General features: G+C 41.5%; 2 protein-coding genes across 11 annotated transcripts; both read left to right on the forward strand.

Annotated features, from left to right (window-relative positions):
• Positions 1-984: 984 nt before the first annotated feature.
• LOC142941795 (microtubule-associated protein RP/EB family member 3-like) lies at positions 985-10,367 on the forward strand. 8 transcript variants are annotated; one of them, XM_076083882.1, is made up of 10 exons: positions 985-1,095; positions 2,891-2,958; positions 4,266-4,390; positions 4,489-4,634; positions 4,863-5,025; positions 5,141-5,182; positions 6,292-6,428; positions 7,915-8,058; positions 8,244-8,338; positions 8,870-10,367. In XM_076083882.1, the coding sequence occupies exons 3-9, from the start codon at positions 4,270-4,272 to the stop codon at positions 8,313-8,315; spliced, it is 825 nt and encodes a 274-aa protein (XP_075939997.1). In that variant the 5' UTR covers positions 985-1,095; positions 2,891-2,958; positions 4,266-4,269; the 3' UTR covers positions 8,316-8,338; positions 8,870-10,367. The 8 variants fall into 8 exon arrangements, with proteins under 8 accessions (XP_075939997.1, XP_075940002.1, XP_075940001.1 ...); XM_076083887.1 differs by having other exon boundaries at positions 8,247-8,338; XM_076083883.1 differs by having other exon boundaries at positions 991-1,095; positions 2,888-2,958.
• A 1,289-nt stretch (positions 10,368-11,656) lies between these two features.
• On the forward strand, positions 11,657-24,577 carry tmem214 (transmembrane protein 214). 3 transcript variants are annotated; one of them, XM_076084216.1, is made up of 18 exons: positions 11,908-15,858; positions 16,147-16,224; positions 16,834-17,027; positions 17,314-17,464; positions 17,575-17,709; positions 17,880-17,962; positions 18,176-18,281; positions 18,926-19,007; positions 19,112-19,213; positions 19,709-19,850; positions 19,979-20,070; positions 20,256-20,304; positions 20,472-20,579; positions 20,698-20,815; positions 20,932-21,028; positions 21,913-22,081; positions 22,235-22,386; positions 22,850-24,577. In XM_076084216.1, the coding sequence occupies exons 3-18, from the start codon at positions 16,845-16,847 to the stop codon at positions 22,974-22,976; spliced, it is 1,896 nt and encodes a 631-aa protein (XP_075940331.1). In that variant the 5' UTR covers positions 11,908-15,858; positions 16,147-16,224; positions 16,834-16,844; the 3' UTR covers positions 22,977-24,577. The 3 variants fall into 3 exon arrangements, with proteins under 3 accessions (XP_075940329.1, XP_075940331.1, XP_075940330.1); XM_076084214.1 differs by lacking the exons at positions 11,908-15,858; positions 16,147-16,224 and adding an exon at positions 11,657-11,896; XM_076084215.1 differs by lacking the exon at positions 16,147-16,224.
• Positions 24,578-24,692: the final 115 nt, after the last annotated feature.

Genomic DNA, 24,692 nt, shown 5'->3' on the forward strand with positions numbered 1-24,692 from the left:
AAAATATGTCTGACATACAGACAAAACAAAACAATATCATGTAAGAATATACAAAGTACAGATGAGGATGCAGCTGAAACACATGCAGAAAAGTGCAGGGTATAAATGACAATGTTGCAAATTAAATTAAAAGCAATGAAAGGTGCATCTGTGTTTTGTTGCAGATCGCAATAAAATAAATATTAAGTGTGACAGGAAAACAGCAGAAATCTTTCTAAAGTGCAGATCTGCATGGATATGACCAAAAATAAAAGCAGAGATTTAACATAACAGAAAAATAAATACAATAATAATAATCATCATTATAATCACAATAATGATAAAAAATAATGATAATAATACAAATGTTGCTGTGGTGCCCTACTGTGCTAATATAATATTCTATAATACTTTGAAAGGAGTCATTCTTTAAACACGTGTACTTCACTTAAGTAAAAGTACAAAAGTTAGAAGCAAAATATACTTAAAGTATCAAAGTAAAACTACACTTTAGGCAGAATGCAAACATTGCGATATTATTATATATAGCATTTATTATTATTATTACTGAATTGGAGAACATTTGACCCGCTCTATATACTGTTACAGAGCTTAACTATGGCACAGTATCGTCTTTTGTAATTGATATGTTTTTTTGTAAAATCCTAATCTGTGTAGTAACTTCAGCTGTCAGATAAATATAGAGGTGTAAAATGTTTCCCTTGAGATGTAGTGGATGAGAAGTATAAAATAGCAGAACATTTTGATTCTCAAGTAAGTAAAAGTACCTCCAAATTCTACTTAAATACAGTACTTGGGTACAGTATTGTTATACTTTGGTAATTAAAGGATCTGAATACTTACACTAGCTAAGGTTAATCATCAAACATGGGTTTAGTCGTATTTTTTGTCTCCATCATGGCCGTCCATGGGAACACCAGTTGCAATGAAATGGATGTGAAAATCCGGCAACTGCTCTGCGCATGCGTACTGCCCCAGCGGTTTAGGTGTGAGAGCAGTCTCGCGTAACTTCGCCGAGGAAACAGTCGGTTTATAGCAACAGTAAAGCCCATCACCAGACACAACGGGACGAGAGAGGAGCACTGTCGCACTTCAGTGAGTAATATTAACTCAACCTAACTCACAATGGGCTTCTTTACGCATGAAAACAGTTTATTTAACGGCTAGTTTCATTTACGTCTCACGTAAATACTTGTGTCGTTCCCGTATCTGACAGTTATTCTGCCGTCGACAATGTGCGTGCGTCTGTGTGTGTGTGTTATCTAAAAGGCCTTAACGTGAGGCTGAAAACAAAAGTGTCTTAGTTACACGAGGGGATATATTTAGTTCGCTAACATCACTGCGGTGGAATTAAATCAGGTGGGAACTCTCTAAATTCAACAGAAACCATCCACGCGCAGCAAACGTTAGCGGTGTTAGCTAGGAGCTAACGTACTGTCCACGGTGACTGTCGCACTTACCGAGGCTGTAACGTCAACTGTCACAAACACGGACCGGTGGCGCCGATCCGAACCGGGCTGTGACGTTAGGCTTAGAACACACGAGGGTTTACCTGAGTCATGACGTACTTTTATAACGGTATATAAGTCGTACAACGTACAATAGCTGTCAACAGGAGGTAAATTAACTGGTGGTCAGATTTCCTTTATTTTATAATAAGATAAACAATCAAGTAAATGAGGCTCACTAAAAACTACTGCATTACTTTTACTTATTATAATTATATTCATCCTACATGCTCATTTTGTAATCTGAAATAGGAATTAAACCTGTTTTTGTAACTGCTGATACAATAATTACAACATTCTGACATTATGTCTAATATGATGGACATATCCTAAGCATTGAACATTTTGAATCAACCAAATACACTTAACGTTACTTGATTTTATATTGTATATATATATAACTACATGCAACTCACCCAGAAGCAACTTGAGATATGATCTTACCTAAACATTGTTTGTATTTTTTGCCATTTGTGTATTTGATATCTATTTATTTATATTTTCACATTAGCACTCGTTTACATTCGTTCTGCAACTGCTGCACAACAATTCCCCTCAGGATAGATGGTAAATGAAGAGTAAAATGCAACAAAATATGTTGAAGATCTGGGGAAAGTTGGGAAAGTCCAGGTTTAGGTTTTTACAAACTGATGTAATTTAAAATAAGTTAACAGCTAGTTGCTATTGGTTGTAGTGACCCTGATGCTCTGTTAATTTGCTATTAATAGCATGTTTGTCTTCCACATATCTAAAGAGGTCTCACTGACTGGATAGTTATTTATATTACTGTGTGTGCTGTTGGCTTCATATGTGGAAGCAAAATAAACTCTGAAATAAACCGTTTTGTATCCATTTTGGAATCTTAAGCCAACAAATTAGTCAAAGTAGATTTCTGGGGTGAAAGGACACAGCGGCATTAACCGGCACATGCACCAGCAGCATTTGCCTGGTGGACAGTGTTGATTTGAATGCAGGAAATGCTTTGTTATTGTTGGATTGTTCCTGGTCTCGAGCTGTCAGCGGGATGAATCGTAGCTGTGTTACATGTTTATGCCGGTTGGATCCTCCTGCTGGGGATCTCAGCTGCCTTCGTGCACCGCGGTGGGTTACTGCATTTTTTTCGCCCTGGGCTAAACGGATTAACTGTTGCAGAGATTAGTGACCTAGTGAGTGAACTAGTGACCGGCTGCACGTTCATCTGTGGTGTTTCTCTTTGTGACCATGCGGGGGAGCTCTTGTGAAGAACTCTAAACCGGTGTGACTGTACAGTTTCAGATTTGTCAGATTCAAGAAATAACTTTTAAAGCATGATTGTTTTCATGGTGCAGTGTGAATGCTACAGCGTCACTGATATCTCACAGGATAGTTGTTTCTGTCAGCAGGTCTTTCTGTAAGGGGGTCCACCACAACCAGATTTGAACAGTTCACACCAAACACACACACAGCAGAGGTGAGTGAAGTGTGTGTGTGTGTGTGTGTTTGCTTTCTTTTATTTGTTTATTGCCTGGCGATAAAGCAAGCAAGCAAATCTCACATATTACTAAGACGCCTAGTCATGATGATAATAATAATAAACTTTATTTTTACTGCACTTTTTAAAGCAAAGGTTGAACCAGGAATAAAACGTTTCAGGACTGCAAATAAGGCAATTAAAATCAGACGATATCAAAATTATACACAAATACAATGGAATGAAATGCTGTGGATTTTGGCAGTCGATTAAATGGTTTATATGATATGATTTTAATGAAAAAAATTCTATTCTTTAAGTATATTTCCATCTAAAATAAAGGATTTATTGGAATCAGAGGTTTATTTTGTAAAAAATAACTCTCCTGTCGCATTTTACCAATTAATATTATTTGTTGATGTTTTATTGTCAGATAAAAACATGTAATGATTTGTGCCACGTTATGACCACATCTTTAGTAATGCTACAGCACAGAGTTGGAAACTTTCCTTCAATTCATTCTGCTCTGTAAGAGACGACTCTGCTCATCCCATTACAGCCGGGATTCTGGAATAACATTTGTTTTTTGTAAATTGTATCCTTCACTCACTCTGGAGGAAAAGTTAAGATAAGATAATCCTTTACTGATACAGAGAGATGGAGACAAAAACACAAGTAATTGTCAGAAGTGGGATGAAAACGCATTCCTCCAGGGGAGACTGTGACCTGAACATAGAGCCTTTAGACCGCTCGGCCTTCTCTGTCCTCTCTTCACTTTCAACATGAACAAATACAAAGGGTGCAAGAACTTGAAGATGGAGACATGCTGCACAAATATGCCAAAAGATAGGAAAGAATGATCAAACAACAAAGAATCAAAAGCATTTAGTTTTGGCTGTAAAAATCACCCCCTTTTACATGGATATCCCATCAGTTTTGATGGTAGATGTAGACGATGAAGCAATAAATTCCTCAGTGCGTGCTATATTTGACAGGATAGCTGAGATCTCCTGCTGGCGGAGTGCCTACATGTACCTAGAATGCAAGAAGAACAACCGATTTAGCAGCTCTCGTCAGTTTAGAACGCACTGAGGAATTTGGGGCTTCAATGGACTACATTTACCGTCAACACTGATTGGACATCCACATAAAAGGTGGCAACATTTTCCCTTTAGATTAAGTTGTAATTTGTTTCTGTTTTTTTTATCTGAATATAGTAGTTGTGTACATTAATCGAACTGGTGACTATACGTATTTATCATTCAGCTGTTGATATGCGTGTGCTAATGTGTGTCTTTGTGAATCAGGAGGATGGCGTTGAATGTTTACTCCACCTCTATGACTGTAGAGAACCTGAGCCGTCATGACATGTTGGCATGGGTCAACGACTCTCTGCAGCTCACACACACAAAGATTGAGCAGCTCTGTTCGGGTAAACATACACACACTTTTTCTTTTTGAATGTTGAGTTTGTAATTCAATTCAAAATGTGCATCAAGCTCTAAAAGTAAATAATTTTTTCCTCCATAGGTTCCGCTTACTGTCAGTTCATGGACATGCTGTTTCCAGGGTGCATATTAATGAAGAAAGTTAAGTTCAATGCGAAACTGGAACATGAATACATCAACAACTTCAAGGTCTTACAGGCTTCATTCAAGAGAATGAATGTGGACAAGGTGAGAACACACGCACGCACACAAACACACTCATTAACATGCACACATTCAGACGAGATTCGATTAAACAAAATGTCCCCCTGGGTTAACAGTTGTTGAAATATGTAAGTTGACAAAAGATAACATCTCTGATCAAAGACACCTCTGACCACATATACTGCATAATGTAGCTGTGGAGTTACAAAATAATTATTTTATCAACGCTTCACCTCTCTGTGCTCCTCTCAGATCATCTCCGTGGAGAGGCTGGTGAAGGGGAAGTTCCAGGACAACTTTGAGTTCCTTCAGTGGTTTAAGAAGTTTTTTGATGCCAACTATGATGGGAAAGAATACGACCCTCTCATGACACGGCAGGGCCAAGAGGGAACGCCGCCTCCACCCAACAACCAAGGTACACTAAAACACACACACACACACGCATGTGTCACTATCGGCTGTGTGTGAACCCAAAGGCTTCATTTCATTGCTGTCACCTCTTCATGCAAACATCCCAATCTCTAACACAGATGAACCCATTCGCCACAAACCTAAAAGACCCTCTCGCTCAGGTAACATGCCATGCATAGGGCGTGTGTGTGTGTGTGTGTGTGCGTGGGGTGTGTGCTTGTCAATGCTTGCAGTGTGTCTAACCTTCATTCAAAATGTGAGTTACCTGGTTTATGGATTTGTGTATTCTTGCCGGTTGTGGGCCGTGTTAGGGGCTCTGACTGTATCTCTGTAGTTGTATGCAGCTACACAACAAGCACAATATACATTTTCTTTTAAAGTAGCTTCACACAATCTCTCGAGTTTTCTCGACATTGTCTCTCCAAAAGCAGCCCTTGTGCACTGAAGAAGAAAATGTAAAAGTTATCAACTGTCTGAAGCAGAGGTGCTCTCTCCAGGCTCTATATTAAGGGATGTGTGCCTAGTCGATGTCACACTGAACCCCAAGTTGCTCTCTGGGCGCTTTACAGCACTGCTCCTAAATTCTTAGGATGGGTTAAATGTAGATGACACATTTCATGGCTGCACTTTATTTCAAACTGCTAGCAGTGATGGGCAGTTTTGACACTACAGGTGTTCTTAATAAAAATCAAAGCACACTGCAAAGACGTCCTATTGAGGTTGAATCTTTGTGTGTTTGTGTTTTATTAAATTGTGTACAGTTACCTTCTTTAAGGCCTTGAGGCTGAGGAAACTTTTGCAAAGTGAGGACAATTTGACCCGCCCTCATCTCCTGAAGAGGGGCTTGTTGCCGGTTAGGACTTGGCTTTAGGGTTTTAAGGTTAGAAGCCAGTTAAGGTGATGGTTAGAGTTAAGGTGATGTTATTTCTCCACTGCAGATCAGCAGTACATCAACAATAGCTTTAAGTGTTTTGTCAGTGTCTTCACTGTGTTCAACAGAACTTGCAGCCCAAATGCAATCATGTACTTGCATATACGAGTAAAGAAAATAAGGGAGACCTAAAGCATAAAAAGATGTGTTGGGTAAAATGTATGCTCATGTAATGCAAGTAAAGCTTGAGCTATTACAAAGCCAGAGTAGACGGCTGCATCTCAATCTGTTATCTCGAACCGACATCTCACAGCCGACTTAAAACAACACAGCCTAAACGCATTCATCCAGACATTTGTAGCTATACCAACATTGGTGTGTGTGTTTTTTTTCTTACAGGCCCCTTGAGAACATCCCCCACGACACCGAAGACTGTTTGCACCCCCCAGAGGCAGATAAACCTAGCAGCAGGCCGCAAGACCGCTCCCGTGACCCGCAATGGAGGAGAATCTGAGCTCCTAGAGCTCAACCAGCAGGTACCAGCTGCTTTCATCTGTTCAGCCATTTCTAAAAATACAAACACACCCTGTTGTTTCCTGTCATGGCATCGCACCGAGGTAGCAGCGCAGGGCTCGCATTAAACTGCATGAATAATTGTACCCGTCAGTTGGGGCTGGGCGGTATGACCAAAAATGCATATCACGGTATTTTGTAAGACTCTTGTGGTTTCACGGTATATCACGGTATTTTTTTTCCGCGTTAAAGCATTAATTAACTAACGCCGAAATGAAACAGCCGGCCAGCGACCGGTGAACAGCTGTTTGTGTGGCGTGTCTTCCGTTCCGTCACTTCCTGTTTCCTTCACCTACATTCCCCTGGATCCTAAGCCCCTCCATGGAAAGAAACGGGATTAGACCGTATGATTTAGTTGTTAGTAGGTGTTGTTTAGTTTTATTTCTTTAGTTATTTATATATATATATTATTTTATTTTATTTTATTATCAGACCAGTGAAGAAAAGGTTACCCTGAAAATGCACACTCCGGTACACTAGGTGGCGGTATGCACCTATGCAAGTTGGTTACGATCCGCCAATGGAAAGAAGAAGCCCCTCCATGTACAGCGTCTTATCACTGTCTATGTACCAACGTACATTTATAACAAGTACCACACATATTACGGTACTCAGCGTTGCATATGTGTCTGACCAACATACCTTTTGTTGTTCAGTCTTTGTTCATCCTGCATCGCTCTTTTCTGTTCTTTAATGTAACGCTACTGGCGCGACAGCGCCTCTCCCAGCTGTTAGCAGACTGTTGTTAGCGAGCTGTACCCAGCATGCAGTTTGGCGGGGAAATTTTATAAATGTACAATTATTAGTGTTACAAATTGTTTGTGTCACAAACTGTTGTGTCGTGGTGTTTTGCCCTGTTAAAGAGCGTTACTTGTGGGTTGTTGATTGTTGTTATAAAGTTATGACCATGACTAGGGTTCCCTCTCAATACAGTTAACTCAACTAGCTCCGACCGCAGCGCTCTCAGCAGCGAACAATATATTTTGCTGCCTGTTGAAGAGCGACAGAAGTTGCCTCGGCTGTGCACCGGTATGACGGTATATGAAAAATTCATATCGTACGGGAAATTAAAACCGGTATACCGCCCAGCCCTACCGTCAGTGTTTATAAAGTTTCTCAAAATTGTAGCGAGTCTGTAGCACACGCAATAACAACACAAGGTCACTGAGCCCGATCTGTCTGGGCTGACTCAACACATTCTTTAATTGTTACAGACTACTTGAAAGTCTGTTGATAGAATAAGTTAAGTAGCTTATCAAAAAATAATAAATTCTGTGCTTTTAAAGCTTTATTTGATGATGTAATACAGCATTTACCCTTCCATAGACGCTTTATAGCTACTGTTGTTTGATGAGTGGCCATAGTTATTCATTCTATATTACAGTACACAGTTGTTTTGTTTGTCTCATACCCACAAGCTGTTTGACCCGCATCTCTCTCTGCTCGTAGATGCTGGACCTGAAGCTGACCGTAGACGGCCTGGAGAAGGAGAGGGACTTCTACTTCGGGAAGCTGAGGGACATCGAGCTCCTCTGCCAGGACAAAGAGAGCCCCATCCTCAACAAAATCCTGGATGTACTGTACGCTACAGAGGTAAATACAGTCGGGTCACACACAGAGCACGTGCGTCAGCACGGAGGATTGGAAGTGGAACTTGCCTTTACTTTGTGTTAGTTATATTCAGACTTTGAGTTTGAATTAAACTATTTTCAATAGGAAGATGCATCTTTTCTATGTATAATGATCTGTCCTTGCGTCCCTCTGCACCGCTGTCACAGCAGCACGACCATGACAACAACATACAACCCTTGACTGAAGTCATTGTCATGCACATGCAAAATGGCAATTAGGAACTTGGTTATGGGTGTACATGGTAAAGAAATCTGCTTTCTACCCCGATTATTGAAACCTGGTTTTGTGTTTGTTAATTGATTGATTGGTCGATCGATTTATTTTATTTTGGGGTATAAAAACAACGGACATAAAAAAGTCCTGAGATGCTTAGTCAAACCAGGAGGGCAGCACATGAAACACTTATTTCCAAAGTGGACCTCACCCTATGCCAGTGTAGAAAAATACGTTTAAATGACATTACATTTTTACATGATTATCAAACATCTGCAGTGTTTGTGACTCTTAAAGCCGTCCAAGAGGTCCGATTATCACCAAATTAAAAGCGAACCGTCAAGGTGATGAACAAGGAGCCCAGGTAGTGACCGCTTACGTTTCTGCTTTATCGGTCCCATGCTCTGCAGAATGATGTAATATCTCAAACATAACAAGGACACATGCAAACTCAAGAGGGAGGAAAATGTATCAATAACACCAACAAGCAGAGATGTAAAAAACCCAAATGTTACGGCTTCTCCTCCTGACGTACACTGACCTCAGTCTTCTTCCACAGGACGGATTTGCACCACCAGAGGATGAAGAAATTGACGAAGGGGAACAGGACGACCAGGAAGAGTTCTAAATCGTTCTTCCTCTCCTCATCATCCCCCCCCCCCCCCCCCCCCCCACTCTCCCCCTTTAACCTACTTTCATTATTGTCATAATCCCCCCCCCCCCTCTTTTTGCCCCTTTTTTTTAATTTTACATTTTTTACAATCTGCCCACACACTCCTCCCATCTTGTCTGCGGCTGTCCATATCCACAACGACTTTGTTGCACATCCTTGCTTCCCAAACACTACCTAAGGACACTTCACCCAGAACCGGGTCTGGACCAGAGCCCAGCAGCCTGGCTCGGCTCACTCGACTGCACTCTTAACCTGTTACCAGAGGGGACGGCTGCACTGCAGGGGCCGCTGTAGCCTGCTAGGTTTCAGATTAAAAGCAAAGAGACTACAGCACTGCCACCTGGAGCCAACAGTGCTGTGCTATCAATCCGTCTGTCTCAAGAGGCAGGTCACTTTTCTCTCACCTTGCACTTTAATTGGTGACCACACACAGACACGCATGCATCAGGGTGCTCCGCATAGTTTATATATGAAACCACACAAAATGTTTTCCACACAATGTGACCCGTTTTTAAGGAGGTTTTGGTTGTAGATTTCACACGGTAAGATTATAAATGGAGTCACGCCTCCAAGGAGGGAGGCCTGCACATATATTTTGAGCATATGGAATATGATGACACGCATGAACGTACATTCAGCCGCCGGACATATCGCAGACTTTGAACTGCTCACATGCATCAAGAAATCCTCATCAAGAGTCTGCATTTTGTTCATCAAAGTGTGTCCCACCAGAGAGGGTTTGCTCATGACTGTTTAGACAGCTTGTTTATGAGACAGCCTGATGTATTTATGTTTTTATTTATTCATCTTTTTTTTTCTTTTTAAAGTGGTTTTGGATTTGGGGAGATTGAAGGTCTTGCACCAAATGTAGCTAAACTGACTGAAATCATGCAAAATGACAACAAGCAGTGAAGATACAGGAAGATTTCATTTTTATATTTTTTAGATTAGTTTTAAAGAGTTATTTTCTATTGGCGTTGAACTCCTCAATGGCCGAGTTAGAGGCGTCAGTGTAAGAGTTATTTATCAGACAAATGTCAGCCTTTAAATACGATGAATGAACAAATACTATTAAAGGTAGACTACAGACAGACACTACTAAATACCAATGTTTTACTGTGTTAATTGAGATCAACGTTTGAGCTTTATTCTTCTGTTCCCATATTTAATTCAGCATTGTTGCAAAGCGTTAAAAACGCCACACTAGCTGTAAAGGAACTACTGGTGTGGGTTGTTTGTGTGAGTGACAGCCAGTAGTTGAACCAGCAAACATAACAAACCCTCTCTCACCATTTGTTACTACAGCAGCCATGTGATAAACTTGCATTATTTGCAGTTAATGCTTGAATGAAATAAAGCTCTGATGTTCCAGAAAACTAACAAACCGTATTGTGGTGTGTTCTGTATTTCTCATTTATCAGGAGCGGTGTTCTAAAACACATCACAAACACACACTGATGTTCAGTCTGGCCATCATGTTGCAGAGAAATGATTTGCACTTGGAACAGATTTTGGGACAAAAGGAGAGGGAGAGAGAGAGAGAGAGAGAGAGAGAGAGGTATATTGCCAAGGAAACACCACCATCTTGACCCAGTAGGACGTCCACTGTGGTCTGTGATTAAGCTTCCACTAATGCTGAGTGGAGGTCTTGAGAGAGATCCAGAAGGGTTGTGCCAAACATTTAAGTAAGACTCATTTGAGCGACTGTACGTGTCTCTTTTAAGAGACACTGCAGCCAAAACTCTCCGTCTGTTCCACAGACGGCAGCCAGACAGAAGACTGCAGTCAGTCCAATGGCCTCACAGGGCCTGGAGCCAACGACCGAGAGCTGACAGCGATGAGATGATACATTCCTAGTGTTGTTCTGGTTCAAAACTAGTAAAAAAAGAAGAAAGTTACTTTCCACCGCCGGCTATAGGCACATTAAATCAGATAGATTTGGCTGTGAAGATATGTGAGTGTTTACTGATAAATACTGGTTAAAACTTGCAAGCGGACACCATTTTTAAACAAAATGTTTAGACAGAACTGTGATTAATATTTCACCTGTCACCAGTGGTGAAATATAATGAAGTACATTTACTCAAGCACTGTACTTAACTTGAGTGGGCGTTCGAGGTACTTGTACTTTACTTGAATATTTCCATTAAATGCAACATTTGTCTTTAGTTATTTCTCAGATCACAATTTGTCATAATAATAATAATAATAATATTGATACGCTCCGCTTACAAAGTGAGCGGAGCGTATCATACGCTTAATGTCCATATTTGGTGATTTTTTATTTGATTACTGAAGAATTAGAACCTAAACATTTACAGCAGTAAAATGCAACATAAACTTTAATGCAGCAGTAATATTAATCCGAAAACATCACCTTGACAGGGTGCAGAATGAGTACTTCAAGTGAATTTTGCTGAAACTACAACTTGCATATCCCAAGGTTTTGCATTAGTATGCAACTTTTAATTAAATAGAGGATCAGAATACTTCTCCCATCACTGTGTTTTTAAAGCACGTACATTTATTTTACATTGACATATGAAAAGCTTATATTGACTGTTACTTTGGGTTATGTGTTAATAAAAACGTAGACGTGTATGAACTTGAATGTTACGGTCCAAACGCGTCACTCTGACGTCATGCCGACAAAGAGACGTGGCACGCGGACGGTTTAACGTTCAGAGCCCCGTTTCATTCAACAGGGAAGCAGGAGGCAGGAAGTCGACATATATATATATATATATATAACAATCTGGACCAGAGACATGGCTTCAAGTAATAATGCAGCAGGTAAATGGGAGGTAGTTAAGAAAGGGAAGAAGAATAGCAGCGCAGGAGGAGGCAAGACCTCGTCTGACAAGAAACCCGGAGGAAGGAAAGCTCTGGGAGAATCTAACCAGCCGTCCAGACGTGAGTGAACATGGCTCCTGCTCCGTGACCCATTTACCTCACTGTACACGTTTAAATGAAAGGAGGAGGATGGGGCTACGTGTGTGGCTATGTCAACGAGCTTAGCTCACTCTTTACATATTAACTTGTCAGGGTCTTGACGGTTATGGCAGTAACTTACTGGAAATGGAGAGAGCGGCTTAGCGTTGTAGCTGTCATCTGATTTGACAAGCTAGCCGATGTAGCCTAGCATCGCGCAGTGACGCTAACGCTAAGTCTTACGGCATTTATTTTGGCTGCCCCGTGCTTTACTAGTTCGTGTGAATGGCTATTATTTAGCCTCTCTGCCGACACATTAATTAAAAAAAATAAATGCTAAATGGCTCTCCTGCTAGAGATACTCCACTACAATAAACTGCTAGCTTGTGCTAGCGTTAGCTGGCTAGCAGGCTTTAAAGCAGTGTCAACACTGGCAACGTCATCACTGAGGAGCTGCACCTCTGAAGCATGTGCTAGCAGCTGTGTGCTCGTTTTGGCAATATTCTATATGTTTATAGTTGTCAACAAATGGAACATCTTATGATTTAAGTAGCTTGTTGTTTGTGTGACCACAGCCTGATGCATAAATGAGCCACACCGTTGGACTAGGTGACGCGAATCTTCATTATGATGATGGGCCATGGGACATTTACTGGTCCCTTAGGATTAGTGCACTATATGTGTAATAAAGTAATCCAAAAACAGATGTGCTACTTGCTCCTTTTTGAGTAACATTTGTTAGAAGTCTAGACACCTGCCGTTCAAGAGGATCATTTAGCCTTTCGAAAAAGAATGATATACAGTATGTAGGTCAAAGTGAAACTAGAACATCTGCTCATCCTGCTGACTGGTCTAGATCAGGGATCAGTGCTGGATTACCAACTGGCTAAAGTGGGCAACTGACTTGGAGTCCCAGAACTCCAGGGGTCCCCAAAGTCCCAGGCTCACTATGTGTAAATCAAATTAAGCCGATTTACCACGACAAACTAAGCACGATATCAGCTGATGATGGGTGTGATGATCAGCTCTCTGTGTCATGGATTATTGCTGTATAATATCTTGTAGACTGGATTATGTGCTAAAATCTAGGTTCAAACAGAGCAGTAACCTTATTAACTTTGACAGTTTACTGTGTGAGGATTCCTCATTGACCCAATGTAGTAGAACATAACTACAAACATTTGATGGATTGTTTGTTTTTATATTAATCATACTCTACATTCAGTAAACCTAACAACATCAACTACTCTGATCTACCGCAACTTCAGATCTCACTCGGTCACCGCATTTTGTTTCTGCACCAGTTTTATCAGCGAATCAGCCGGTCCAAAGTCTGTCTGGTCACAGACCGTGACTGTGTCAAGGTTTTGTCCAAAAAGAACTGGGGATCAGATTTACTAAGATTTTATATATACCAATTCTATAATCGATTCCAGATACATTTGTTTCTGTGTGGGGATAAAAAAAAAGGTAGACCTACACAGGTTTTCAGCCTCAACACAGCTGTTTTATTATCGCCGAGTCTGAGCACAGTGTACGAACTCTCTCACCACTAAAGTACTTTATGTGAAGTATTTTAAGTCATCTAACTGCTACTGGCATAGTGTAATCAGGCTCATACATTTCCTCTGAAAGGGGGCTCCGGCTTTACCAGGCTAATAATTATGGACGGCTTGAGGCTTTTGTGTCTGTTGTGTATCTGTCACAGGTTCCCAAATCTTTAGTGGGTGGTTTCTTCACAAGAAAACACATTAAAAGAAAAATGTTAGAAATATATTACCTGATCTTACTTGACTTATTATTTGTCATTGAGCCAAGATATTTCTTCTCAAATAGCTTCATGTGTGATTGCATGTTACAGACATCTTCACCATGAGACGGTCACATTTAAGACAGTTGATATTATATATATCTATATATAGTGAACTTGTTTCAAATGACATGTTCTCTTCTTTTAACAGAGGAGATTATGTCAAGTCCAACATGTTATTGGACTGATTTAGATGCCAGATATCTTCAGGGTACCTCAAATTTATCCACTTAGTTTATTTTATGGTCTCTACAAATTGCAAACTCAAATCTGATAGAATTTATAGAACAAGTTGATATCTGTATTGACATTAGATATCAGTATCTCTACTTAAAGTAAATACCAGCATAACCTTTTTACGACACAATTCATGTCTTAATAACGGCAGATAAAAGTTGGCAGTGGCTCCGTTATGACCGCATACATGGAGAAAGAAATGTGATTGGATAAGCAAGACATGCCTTGCTGTTGTGCGTTCGTGGACTGAGAATGGTTTTAATTTTAATTTTTTAATTAAAAAAAATTAAATAAAAATGCCTTGCTGTTGTGCGTTCGTGGACTGAGAATGGTTTGCTCCATACATGTGAAGCATCCTGTCAGATATTCTTCTGCTGGTGTGACAATCCATTCCCAGTCCTCCCACCCTGTAGGAGGGCCACGTTGGGTGCAACTGCTCATGTTACCAAAACCCACCACGACCCTCTGCTGAGTCCGAAGTCACTTGTTCACTACACACTATACAGTAGACATGAACGGTTCCCTGATCCAGTAGAGGACGACACACCTCCATGACAACTTCCTTTCAGTAAGTGTTCATGAAACATTTGTTGTACAATGTAGTGTGGAGACGATGTAGGTGTTCATTACACTTTGTGACTCAAGTAGTAATACTTCAGAGACTGTAGATGTACTGTGTGTTAAAGGTTTTCACTGAGACAGTAGGTAGGAAAGAATATGAGTTGCAACCTCCACAAGACAAATATTGCCTAAATTAATATTCACAAAGTGTAACATCTGCGTGCTAGCAGCCACCTAAACGGGAACAAAGTTGACATGTTTCCCGTGAATGGATAATCAACAGTGAAGTGAAATGTTTAATTGCAGAGTACGAAGAAGATCCCAAACAGAATAGAGACGCATTAGAATACAATCACGATAATTTAGCCACTTCTGGAATGCGAGAAGACACTCCTCTCTTTGTCTCGGGGGGGTGTTTGATATTTACAAGAACTGGTGGCTAATCAACAAGTGGTTTTGTTTGAGTGATTTTCTTTAATTTAGATTCTTGGAAACGCCGTCTTGGCTCCTGTTGTCCTGTTTAATTAGGAGTAGGACCATCGGTTTCTTCATTTAAAAAAGTACCACGGTAAACAAGTGACGGTGCCAAGTGCTCGACACGGGTCCTCTTCTTTCTTTTTTTTTTCCAAAGTTTGCTTGAGGTGGAGTGGAGAATTTGGTACAGATTACTCACTGTGGACCGGAGCATGTAAAAACTGGAAACCTTATCTGATTTTGCGTCATGCTCATCGGTATACTTTCATGGAAATTGTCAACATATTGATTTTACAAGCTCAAGCTCAAAACCTTTGTTAACCATTGTTGTTGTACCGCAATCGTGGAGCCGAACCACCGAGAACTTTACAAGTGATTTAAAGAATTTCAAAGTGCCTTGTAAAACAAAAACACTGCGCTGTGTCTGAATTTAAAGGAGAGAGAATGAATAGAATGGTATTCATTATGGTGGTTTGTGTCATCTCTAGTCCTGTCCTCAAACAAGTGTCGGTTCATACGTCGTACACTTGTGTCATAGCACATTTGTTTAAAGCTGCCATTTCCATATTTCAACCGTTCCTTTCGCCATCACTCAAGTGGCCTCACTAGTTGGTGCCATGTTACTGCACGCAGTAGATGTGTCCTCATGCTGCTGCTGGAAGCGACCGACTTCCCGACACGTATGGATATTTGTTTCGTATTTATAGACACGAACACCTGGTCAGATTACCTCATTTGTCAGTCTTTCGGTACTTTCGTCACTGTTGAGCTCTGGTAATGCTGACTAAGCTTCACAGAGACGACGACTGACTTCAGTTCAGAGAAGTGAAGAATCATCCTGATTGACCGGGAACTGAATCCGGTATGTGATGGAACGAGTCCTGTCTTGTACTTACACACACACACACGCTGACCAGATATAGACTGAGGTTCGTCAGCAACATGTATGACTGAATGATCAGTGAGCAACTGGTGACCTCTGTCAACAAAGACTCAAGTGTGTGGGCGGGGTCTAACAGTCGTATTGAGTTAAATACTGAAGATGTCTTTGCTGCATTAGTTAAGCTTAGAGCTTATTCTGAAATAGTTTTCATAATAACAGCATGAGTTTCCATGATTCAGTCTTATTTTGAAAACATACTTTTTAAAGGGCCAAAACCAGCCATGATGTCTGATGCTGTCTGAAGTATTAATCCACGGCTGAAAATATTCCTCAACAAACGTATAAGTAAGAGGACATTAACGCAAATAAAGGAACATATTTTGGCTTCTTTTTTTTTTTTTTTGATTTAGGAAAGAATGAGCTTTGGTCTGAGGGCTACAAACAGGGAAGTAGAAGTCAGAGGCTTTTACATGCTTGGAATAAAAGTATAAAGGTTCTGGGGAATACCAGATACTTAAGCAGGATTATTTTGCTGTTTAGTAGCAGTAAACAGGCCTAAAATATCTGGGTGTTGCTACCTCAGTATACGAGGTATATTGACCTTCAAAACTGGTCAACTGGTTTAATATGAACTCAGTTAGAGTGGACCCAGTTTCGTTACAAATTGGGTCCGAACGTGTAACACTTGAAATGCTGCCGGTGCTTAACTCTCTCCTCTGTGGAGTGTAATGGGTGTTACATGAACATTTTCTTGGATAATAACCGAGCCTATTGTGCAAGTCATGGAGGGCGGGAGGAAACGCTGACTGAGGGGAGGGGAATGCCAAGGTCTCATGGATTAGCTTGTACAGTTACAACAAGGGGTTGATCTAAGAAAGTGTTGTAGGAGACCAAAGAAGTTTGAAAAGTACAGACGCTCTTATCTAAACGCACCGCTGCCTTGTTTCCTTTCAGCACCCCAGGTGATGTCGGAGACTCTGTACGACAACTTTGAGAAGATGGGAAAGAAACAGAACAAGGAGCAGGTTCCACCGCCGGCCGAGTCCGAAAACAAGAAGCCCTCGTCAAGTAAACCATCCAAGAAATCGAACTCCAGCAGCACGGTACCCCCCGCAACTCAAAAGACCCTCGAGGAAGCCTTCAAAACTGTGAGTATTGCACTTCTGTTTTCTCTCTTCTTATCAGGCAATAGTGGTGCGATCATTTGGCTCATCTTGGTCAGTGACTAGACAGAAAAAATAAATGCAATGGGCTTTGCAAAACCTCTAAGATCTTTTAAACCTCTTCATACAAGCACACAGATAAACAATGCTGCATTGTGGCGTCTTCAAAGCAAACTTATCACATGCTGAAACCAAGGCCTCCTCTTCACATAATGGACGCGTTGTTTCTGATCGTACATCCTCCTTCTGTCTTGTTCCCTTTTTTTCCCAGTTGGATGTCGGGGACCTGAAGCAGCAGCTGGCTCGCAGTCAGACCCTGTTCCCAGAAAACCCGTCTGTGTGGGTCAAAGACCTGGCAGGATACCTCAACCTCAATCTGACTGCGCCAGAGACCGAGCCCACACTCAGCAGCTATGCTCACGGTCGGTGAATATCTTTTTATTTGTATGAAGGAAACAAACTGTCGGGTATTAAAAGTGTCTGCAGGGCACGGACTTATTTTCATGTTCTTTTTCTGTGGTTTTGTCCCCAGACTACCCATACTGCCTTTCAGGGAAAGAGCTGAAGGGAGTGATCAAAGGCCTCATCGGACGCTGCAGTGATGCTCTGCCGGATTTCTTCGACCACTGTGTTTACACTATGCTCAGGGAGATGGACAGACAGTCGGGTAAATATGGCGCACCGTATTTTCAGGTAGTTCTCAAGCCGTGGGTGGAGATACTCGGATGGTGGGCGGTTTATTCTAATGAGTCTGCATGGGACACGGGAAACGGGTTTGCTTTCCTGTGCATTGAAGCGAGTGTTAATCTGTGTCTGCCTCTTTCTCACCGTCTCCAGGAGAACCTCTGCATGGCTACAGAGTTTGCATCCAGGCAATCCTGCAGGACAAACCCAGGATAGCCACCCAAAACCTGCCAGAAGTGAGTGTGTGAGTGTGTGAGTGTGTGAGTGTCCTTGAGTCCTGCAGATCACAGCCCTTGTCTGCTCCAAATGTACTTAAAATGTGTAACAATACTAGTTATGCAATTGCTTTATTTTCCAAAAATTCGTCCGACATACTGAGGATTTGTCTTTTTGCAATAACCTTCCTACAACATTGTTGTAATACCCTTCCTCCTGTTCGTCTCCTCTAGTATCTGGAGTTACTGCGATCCGTTCAGAATCGTCCAGTGAAGTGTTTGACCATCATGTGGGCTCTTGGCCAAGCTGGATTTTATGACCTCAGCCAGGGACTAAAAGGTAGTACACAGTGAAACACACAATGCATACACTCACGACACATTACTTAGAACATGTACACACAGTTTTTTTTTTATCTTCCTCTGCACTGTGTTAGTTCCAGTCTGTCTCCACTTTCTCCCCCTTGCCCAACAAAATGTGCTGACACACTTTCTGGGTTGGGGGTTAATGAAGCAACAGTGCACAGTAGAGCAGCAACACGTCCAGCGACGGCCATCTGTGAGCTTAAACACTGTCTGCTGCCTGCTAATTGTTGAGGCTGTGAGGTGGATGTTCGGTTGAATGTTCTTCAAAGATTGCATAAGAACCTGCAAAATAAGGTTATCGACTAAACTTCTAAACTAAAATTGAAACCGCGAAAGTCACGAGAACAAAATGACATCTGAGTGCATTTAAAATTCTTAGTTCTTAACAGACTTATGATATAAAACAGTGAAGAAGAAATGCCTGCAGAGCTCGACTTTTTTTTACTGTGTCACTTAAATAAGTATTAAGTGTGCAAGAAAAAAAGCCATGTTTTGCTTCTGCAGTTGCTCTGGGCTTTTTAAAAAAAATTGGAAGCTGAAAAGGCCGACTGTTGACACACTTAATGTCAGAACTACAAGTTCCTTTCATGTTAACGAAGGTCTGTGTTTGTGTTTCAGTGTGGCTGGGTATCATGCTGCCTGTGCTGGGAGTGAAGGCCTTGTCTTCATATGCCATTGCATATCTGGAGAGACTTCTCCTGTAAGTCCTCCTCAGAAATATGTGAATTTCTTTTTTTTCTTTTTTTTTAATGTTGGACAAAATGAAACTTTATTCTGACTCTGTTCGTGTTCTTCTTTTCCCAGACTTCATGCAAACCTGACAAAGGGATTTGGCATCATGGGTCCTAAAGAGTTCTTTCCTTTGTTAGATTTTGCTTTCATGCCCAAGAACGCCCTGACATCAAGGTAAATGTAGCATAATGCAAACACTGAAACCCAACTCATGACAAGTGCTCATTGATGAATATCCCCAGCACACAGCATGAATACACACAGTGGAGAGAGAAGTGAGTGTAGCGCATGGATGGCTGTCAATGTTTAAGCCCAGATTACACTTAATCAAACAATCACAATAAGTGACTGTGGTTGATTTACATGTGGACTGAATTCATTTAAGAAGATTATTGGAAATGCCTCTTTTTTTTAGTACTGGGACATTTTTAATAAGAGGAGTTTTGGTTGTTGGAAAAAAAGTAAAAAGTTGGAAACAGCTGACATCTTCATAAAAGAATGAAGAATTAGTAAATGATATATTGCTGTCACATTGACACATTTCAATAGTAAAAGCATTTCTCCCGTGCACGTTTGAACACATAGACGACAGCTCAGTGCAGTATTCTTTTTACATTGACTCTTTGCTTTATAAAAAGTACTAAAATGAGACATTTTGTTTGTGTTCAGTCTTCAGGAGCAGCTGAGGCGTCTGTACCCTCGGCTGAAGGTCCTTGCATTTGGAGCCAAACCCGAGAGCACATTACACACATACCTGCCATCATTTCTGTCCAGAGCCACACCGCACTGTCCAGAGGACATGAAGAGAGAGGTAAGAAACACACAATTTAAACAGATCTTTTCTACATGATACTGCTGCTTCAGTGGTCTTGAGTGTAGCTTAGCTCCGTGCAGCAGCATAACTCAGTCTTTCTTCCTCTCTCGTGTGCATTTTTGCAGCTGCTCAGCAGTATGACGGAGTGTCTGTGTGTGGATGTCCAGAGTCTGGGAGTGTGGAGGCAGCTCTATACCAAACACCTACCGCAGTCCAGGTGGGTTATGTGCTTCTTCTTTCTTTTGAATTGTGAAAAGTAGAAAGGAAACAGCGAGGCTCTGTGACAAAGGCATGCGTCCCAAATGCATTCTCACTGAAGTGAAAGGCAGTTGTGTATATAAAAATGATACGTTATATACTGATAGATGAAGCTAACTGTTGCTCTGCTCTTTTCTTCTCCAGTCTGCTGTTGAAGCATTTATTGAAGTCCTGGAATATCCTCCCACCAAAGGTACGACTGCTGCCCTGAGGGCTGACGGTTCATAAACCAAACTCAGCTTCTGCATACTACATAGTATACTTAGTGCATGTTTACACACAGAGAGCAACAGCTTTATTAATAAACGGATAAATAAAAAGTCTCGTGTTTAAGTGCTGTGCTTTATTTTCCATCTGAAGCTCCGGAAAAACCTTGAAGAAACGGTGCAGTCTTTCAGAGTGACCAATGAGGAGATGAAAGACACCGTGGAATCTCCGGAGCTTCAGGACTGCAACAGCCTGTGTCAGGTGAGACCAACGGTCCCTGTGTGAGCTGGATTAACCTAGAATGCGTGCTATGAACGTACCGAACAATTAGATCGTCAAGCACAGAAGTAGGAGTCAGTGTTTCCTCTTCCGTGTCCAGAATCTGCAGGTGAAGATGCGCGGCCGTGGGTTCCCGTGGTCCAAACTGCTCATGGTTTTGCTCGTGTTTGTCGCCGGCTTCATTGCTCACGACATCAGATCTCGTGGCTCCTTCGCAGGTCTGTCCGAGTCCTCTCTACCCTTTATTGTTCTATACCACAACGTGCAAGGCTTTGTTTTTTTCTATTTTCTTTTTCTCTGTTTTTGAGGTCTTACAAAGTGCGTTGTGTTTCAGATTCCACCACAGCCCTGTATCTACGCAACTCGGGGGTCACAGCCGTATCGCAGCAGGCCTGCAGCAAAATACAGGTCTACTCCAAACAGGGCTTCAGGTACGGCCTCAGAAATGATCTCTGACTAGAGGCCAGTCGAGCCAAAGCTTAAAGATATCTCACGCACGCTTCGGATTCACTTCGTGTCAACGTTGCTGTACACAAAGCAGTTTGTTCACATTCTGCTCCACTGACTTATATAAGACACTCAGTGACCACTTTATTAGGTACATCTGTATCATCTAATGCAATCCAGTACAACTGCTCTGCCATAAATTCTGCTTTTATGAGGCCTATAATATTCAGGTTGATGCTGTCATAGAGGGGTTAATTATTCAATTATGTTTCAGCGCTGAGGTCACAGTAGTAGTGTAACACTGCACTGCATTATTATAGTCGGAGGTGTTTCTAATATTCTGACCCCTCATGTATGTAAATAGGGATGACTAAATATTAGAAAGGCCTCGCAATATAATGTAGTCCAGAACAAAACCATCTTTAACTCTGACCTCAATAATAAACGTATAATTGAAGACAGATGTTGTATTAGATTCCATTCGATGTACAGCTGCACCTAATGAAGTGGCCACTGAGTGCATAAGATGTAGTTAAAACATTTAAATACATTTTAAATAGTACACTGCTAGTTAATAGTAATACGAAGACTTAATTCAGTCATGTTTGCAAATTGAACAATCCAGTTAAAGTGTACGAAAGATGAATGAAAATGTAACATTGCAGTCGACTACTTTACATTGGAAACAATGGTTGACAACACATTGACATATTCAACAGGCATCTGCATGCAACTGTGTAAAACTCTAACTTTGTGCACCTAGTGACCTAAGGGACACATCTGCAAACTCACTGGATGTTTAATTACTGTATATGCAATTTAATAATTTAACTTTTGTTTTTATTTTGTGTTTTTGCATCCTCTGCAGCTGGTTGGAGACGAACACGCCTCATTATTACTCTGAGTGTGCACGGGTTTTGGGCCCACTAATGGACCAAGGTTTGGAAAAGACTAAAACAGCGGCCATCTTCATCTCTGAAAACACCACGCAGTTTATTCTCTGGGTCAAAGAAAAAACACCGCAGGCCATAGACTGGGTGAGGCTTTAAAACACTGATGTTCACCTCACTTCCATTTTCCTCCAGTTAACTTTTCAAGACAAAGATTGAATGCGTTTCCTCTTGAATCAATGGAAGCCGTTGTATTTCATGTCACTGACCAGCGTATTTCCTCTGTGTGTCTTTGCACAGGTGAACACCAACACTCCCGACAGTGTATTCCAGGTGTTGGCGTATTTAAAGCAGCTGCTCCTCTCCCTCCATCAGAACTACATCTTGCCAGCGCTGGCGTTTATATCTGAACTGCTACAACGAGCATGGAGCAACCTACAGGACTCCTGCAAGTCAGTACTTTGAGGCGTCCTTTTAACATGTTTTGTATCATTTTTTTATATTATTATTAATTATAACAGTAGATGGCCCTTTGAGCCCTTATCAACCCATCAAAGGCAGATTTATTTTTATTTTTTTATAAATTTGATGGACAAAAGCATTGATGTGTTTCATCGCAGTGCAGCCGCATAATTCAATTCACAACACATTCAACATGTTAAAGTCTGCAGAGCCCTTATTAAAATAAGTCTTTACTAGCTAAAGATGATGCAACCCATTTCAGTGAATCACTATTGTGAAACGAGGGCAGCAGTCGCTGAGAACATAAGGAAGAACATTCCATACGAACTCACTGGATTTATGAATAGCTGGTGCATCCCGACCCCGGTATCCAAATCAAAAAGCTGCATTCAAGGTTTTTTAAGTTTTAGAACAAATTCTCAAACTATTTCTTCTTCTTTTTCCCTCCTGCAGTGGTGAGGTGTCCGTCTCGTGTCTGCAGGGCCACGCCGTGTCCTTCACCAACACAACGTGGCAGCTGCTCCAACACACAACGTCGGCCATTAAGACGTGGGCCCAGGAGCTGCTGACACGGCCGTGATGACGACACAGATACCGACTAATTTACACACGCAATACACACACATGAAGTTATACACACACACACACACACACACACGCCGACCTAGTCTGAGGCTGCCTTTCATTGCGCTGGCCCCCGTGCTATGATTGGACACTGTGGGGTCAGACAAACAAACTCTCACTCAATCTCTTATTTTGGTTACATTTTTAAATCAGTTTGATATTGTAAAATGTTTTTTTTTTTTCTACCAATCTTTTTGTCAATGCTGGAAGCAGAGGTCCTCTCTCTCTCTCTCTCTCTCTCTGTCTCTCTCTCTGTCTCTCTCTCTCTCTCTGTCTCTCTCTCTGTCTCTCTCTCTGTCTCTCTCTCTGTCTCTCTCTCTGTCTCTCTCTCTGTCTCTCTCTCTGTCTCTCTCTCTGTCTCTCTCTCTGTCTCTCTCTGTCTCTGTCTCTCTCTCTGTCTCTCTCTCTCTCTCTCTGTCTCTCTCTCTCCGTCTCTCGCTCCGTCTCGCTCTGTCTCCGTCTCTCGCTCTCTCTCCGTCTCTTTCGCTCTCTCTCCGTCTTTCTCTCCGTCTCTCGCTCTGTCTCTCTCGCTCTCCGTCTCTTGCTCTCTCTCTCGCTCTCCGTCTCTTGCTCTGTCTCTCTCGCTCTCCGTCTCTTGCTCTGTCTCTCTCGCTCTCCGTCTCTCGCTCTGTTTCTCTCTCGCTCTGTCTCTCTCTCTCGCTCTGTCTCTCTCTCTCTCTCCCTCTGTCGCTCTCTCTCTCTCTCTCTCTCTCCCTGAGTTTTCTACTGCGAATTCAGCTGTTGCTTTAACCTTTGGGTTAAACAGATTGTGTAATTTATAGAAAATGTGGGTTTGTAGATGATTTATATAACATTTTTATTTAATGATATATATGTAAAAAAAAAAGTGTTATGTGAGAACTTGGTAATGGGCAGGGAAAAGACCAAAAACAAGATATTCCAGACTTTTCCAAGCCACTGAAGACCTCATCTCTCACGCTCGGTCCAGCTCACTCTGAAGTCCGATCAGATGCATTATGTTTGCGTGTGTGTCAGTCTCAGTAAAACCTTCATCAAACCTGAGAATCTTTCCAGTGGGCAGCTCACAACGTCTTCAACAGGAAAGATATTGTGGGTAAAGGGGTCAGAATATTTAGAGTTGACAGCATAACCTAAAAGGAGGCTCACATCTGTCTAAAAGATCCAGAAGAAGAAGAATAAATCTAGCTGCTGTCTTGTCTGCCTGTCCTGCATTTTCTCCGTCTCATCTTTGCTGCTTTTGTCATCTGTCAGCTGTTTCTCTGGAGTTTTCATTTGCCACCAGTAGCTCAACACCTGAGCTATAAACAGCGGTGGTGTAAGCTCATTCTTGAAAGCTGATGATATTCTGTGTGGATCAACAAGCTCGTTCTCAATAATAGGATGATGATTAACCCCGTGCCAACGTCCTCCTGTACCCCAGAGAATGAAGAATAAACTCTCATCTAGGGAGGGTAAACATTTCTGACCAGCTGATTCACTAACCCTTATTTGTTAACAGGATGTAATGATGGATATGGCGATGACTAATGTCTTACTTTGTAATGTAAATGATTTCTAATAAAGACTTCAACCCCATTGGTTAGTTTATCTGTGTTGTCTCTATCGTGTTTCCAGGATAAAACATGACATGCTACTTCTGCTGGTGTTGTTTTCATGTGATCATGTACGCCTCGCTCTTCTCATAGGCTGC

This window comes from Anarhichas minor, unplaced genomic scaffold (assembly GCF_050575085.1).
Source record: "Anarhichas minor isolate MPS153535 unplaced genomic scaffold, ASM5057508v1 ptg000136l, whole genome shotgun sequence".
Lineage (NCBI taxonomy): Eukaryota > Metazoa > Chordata > Actinopteri > Perciformes > Anarhichadidae > Anarhichas > Anarhichas minor.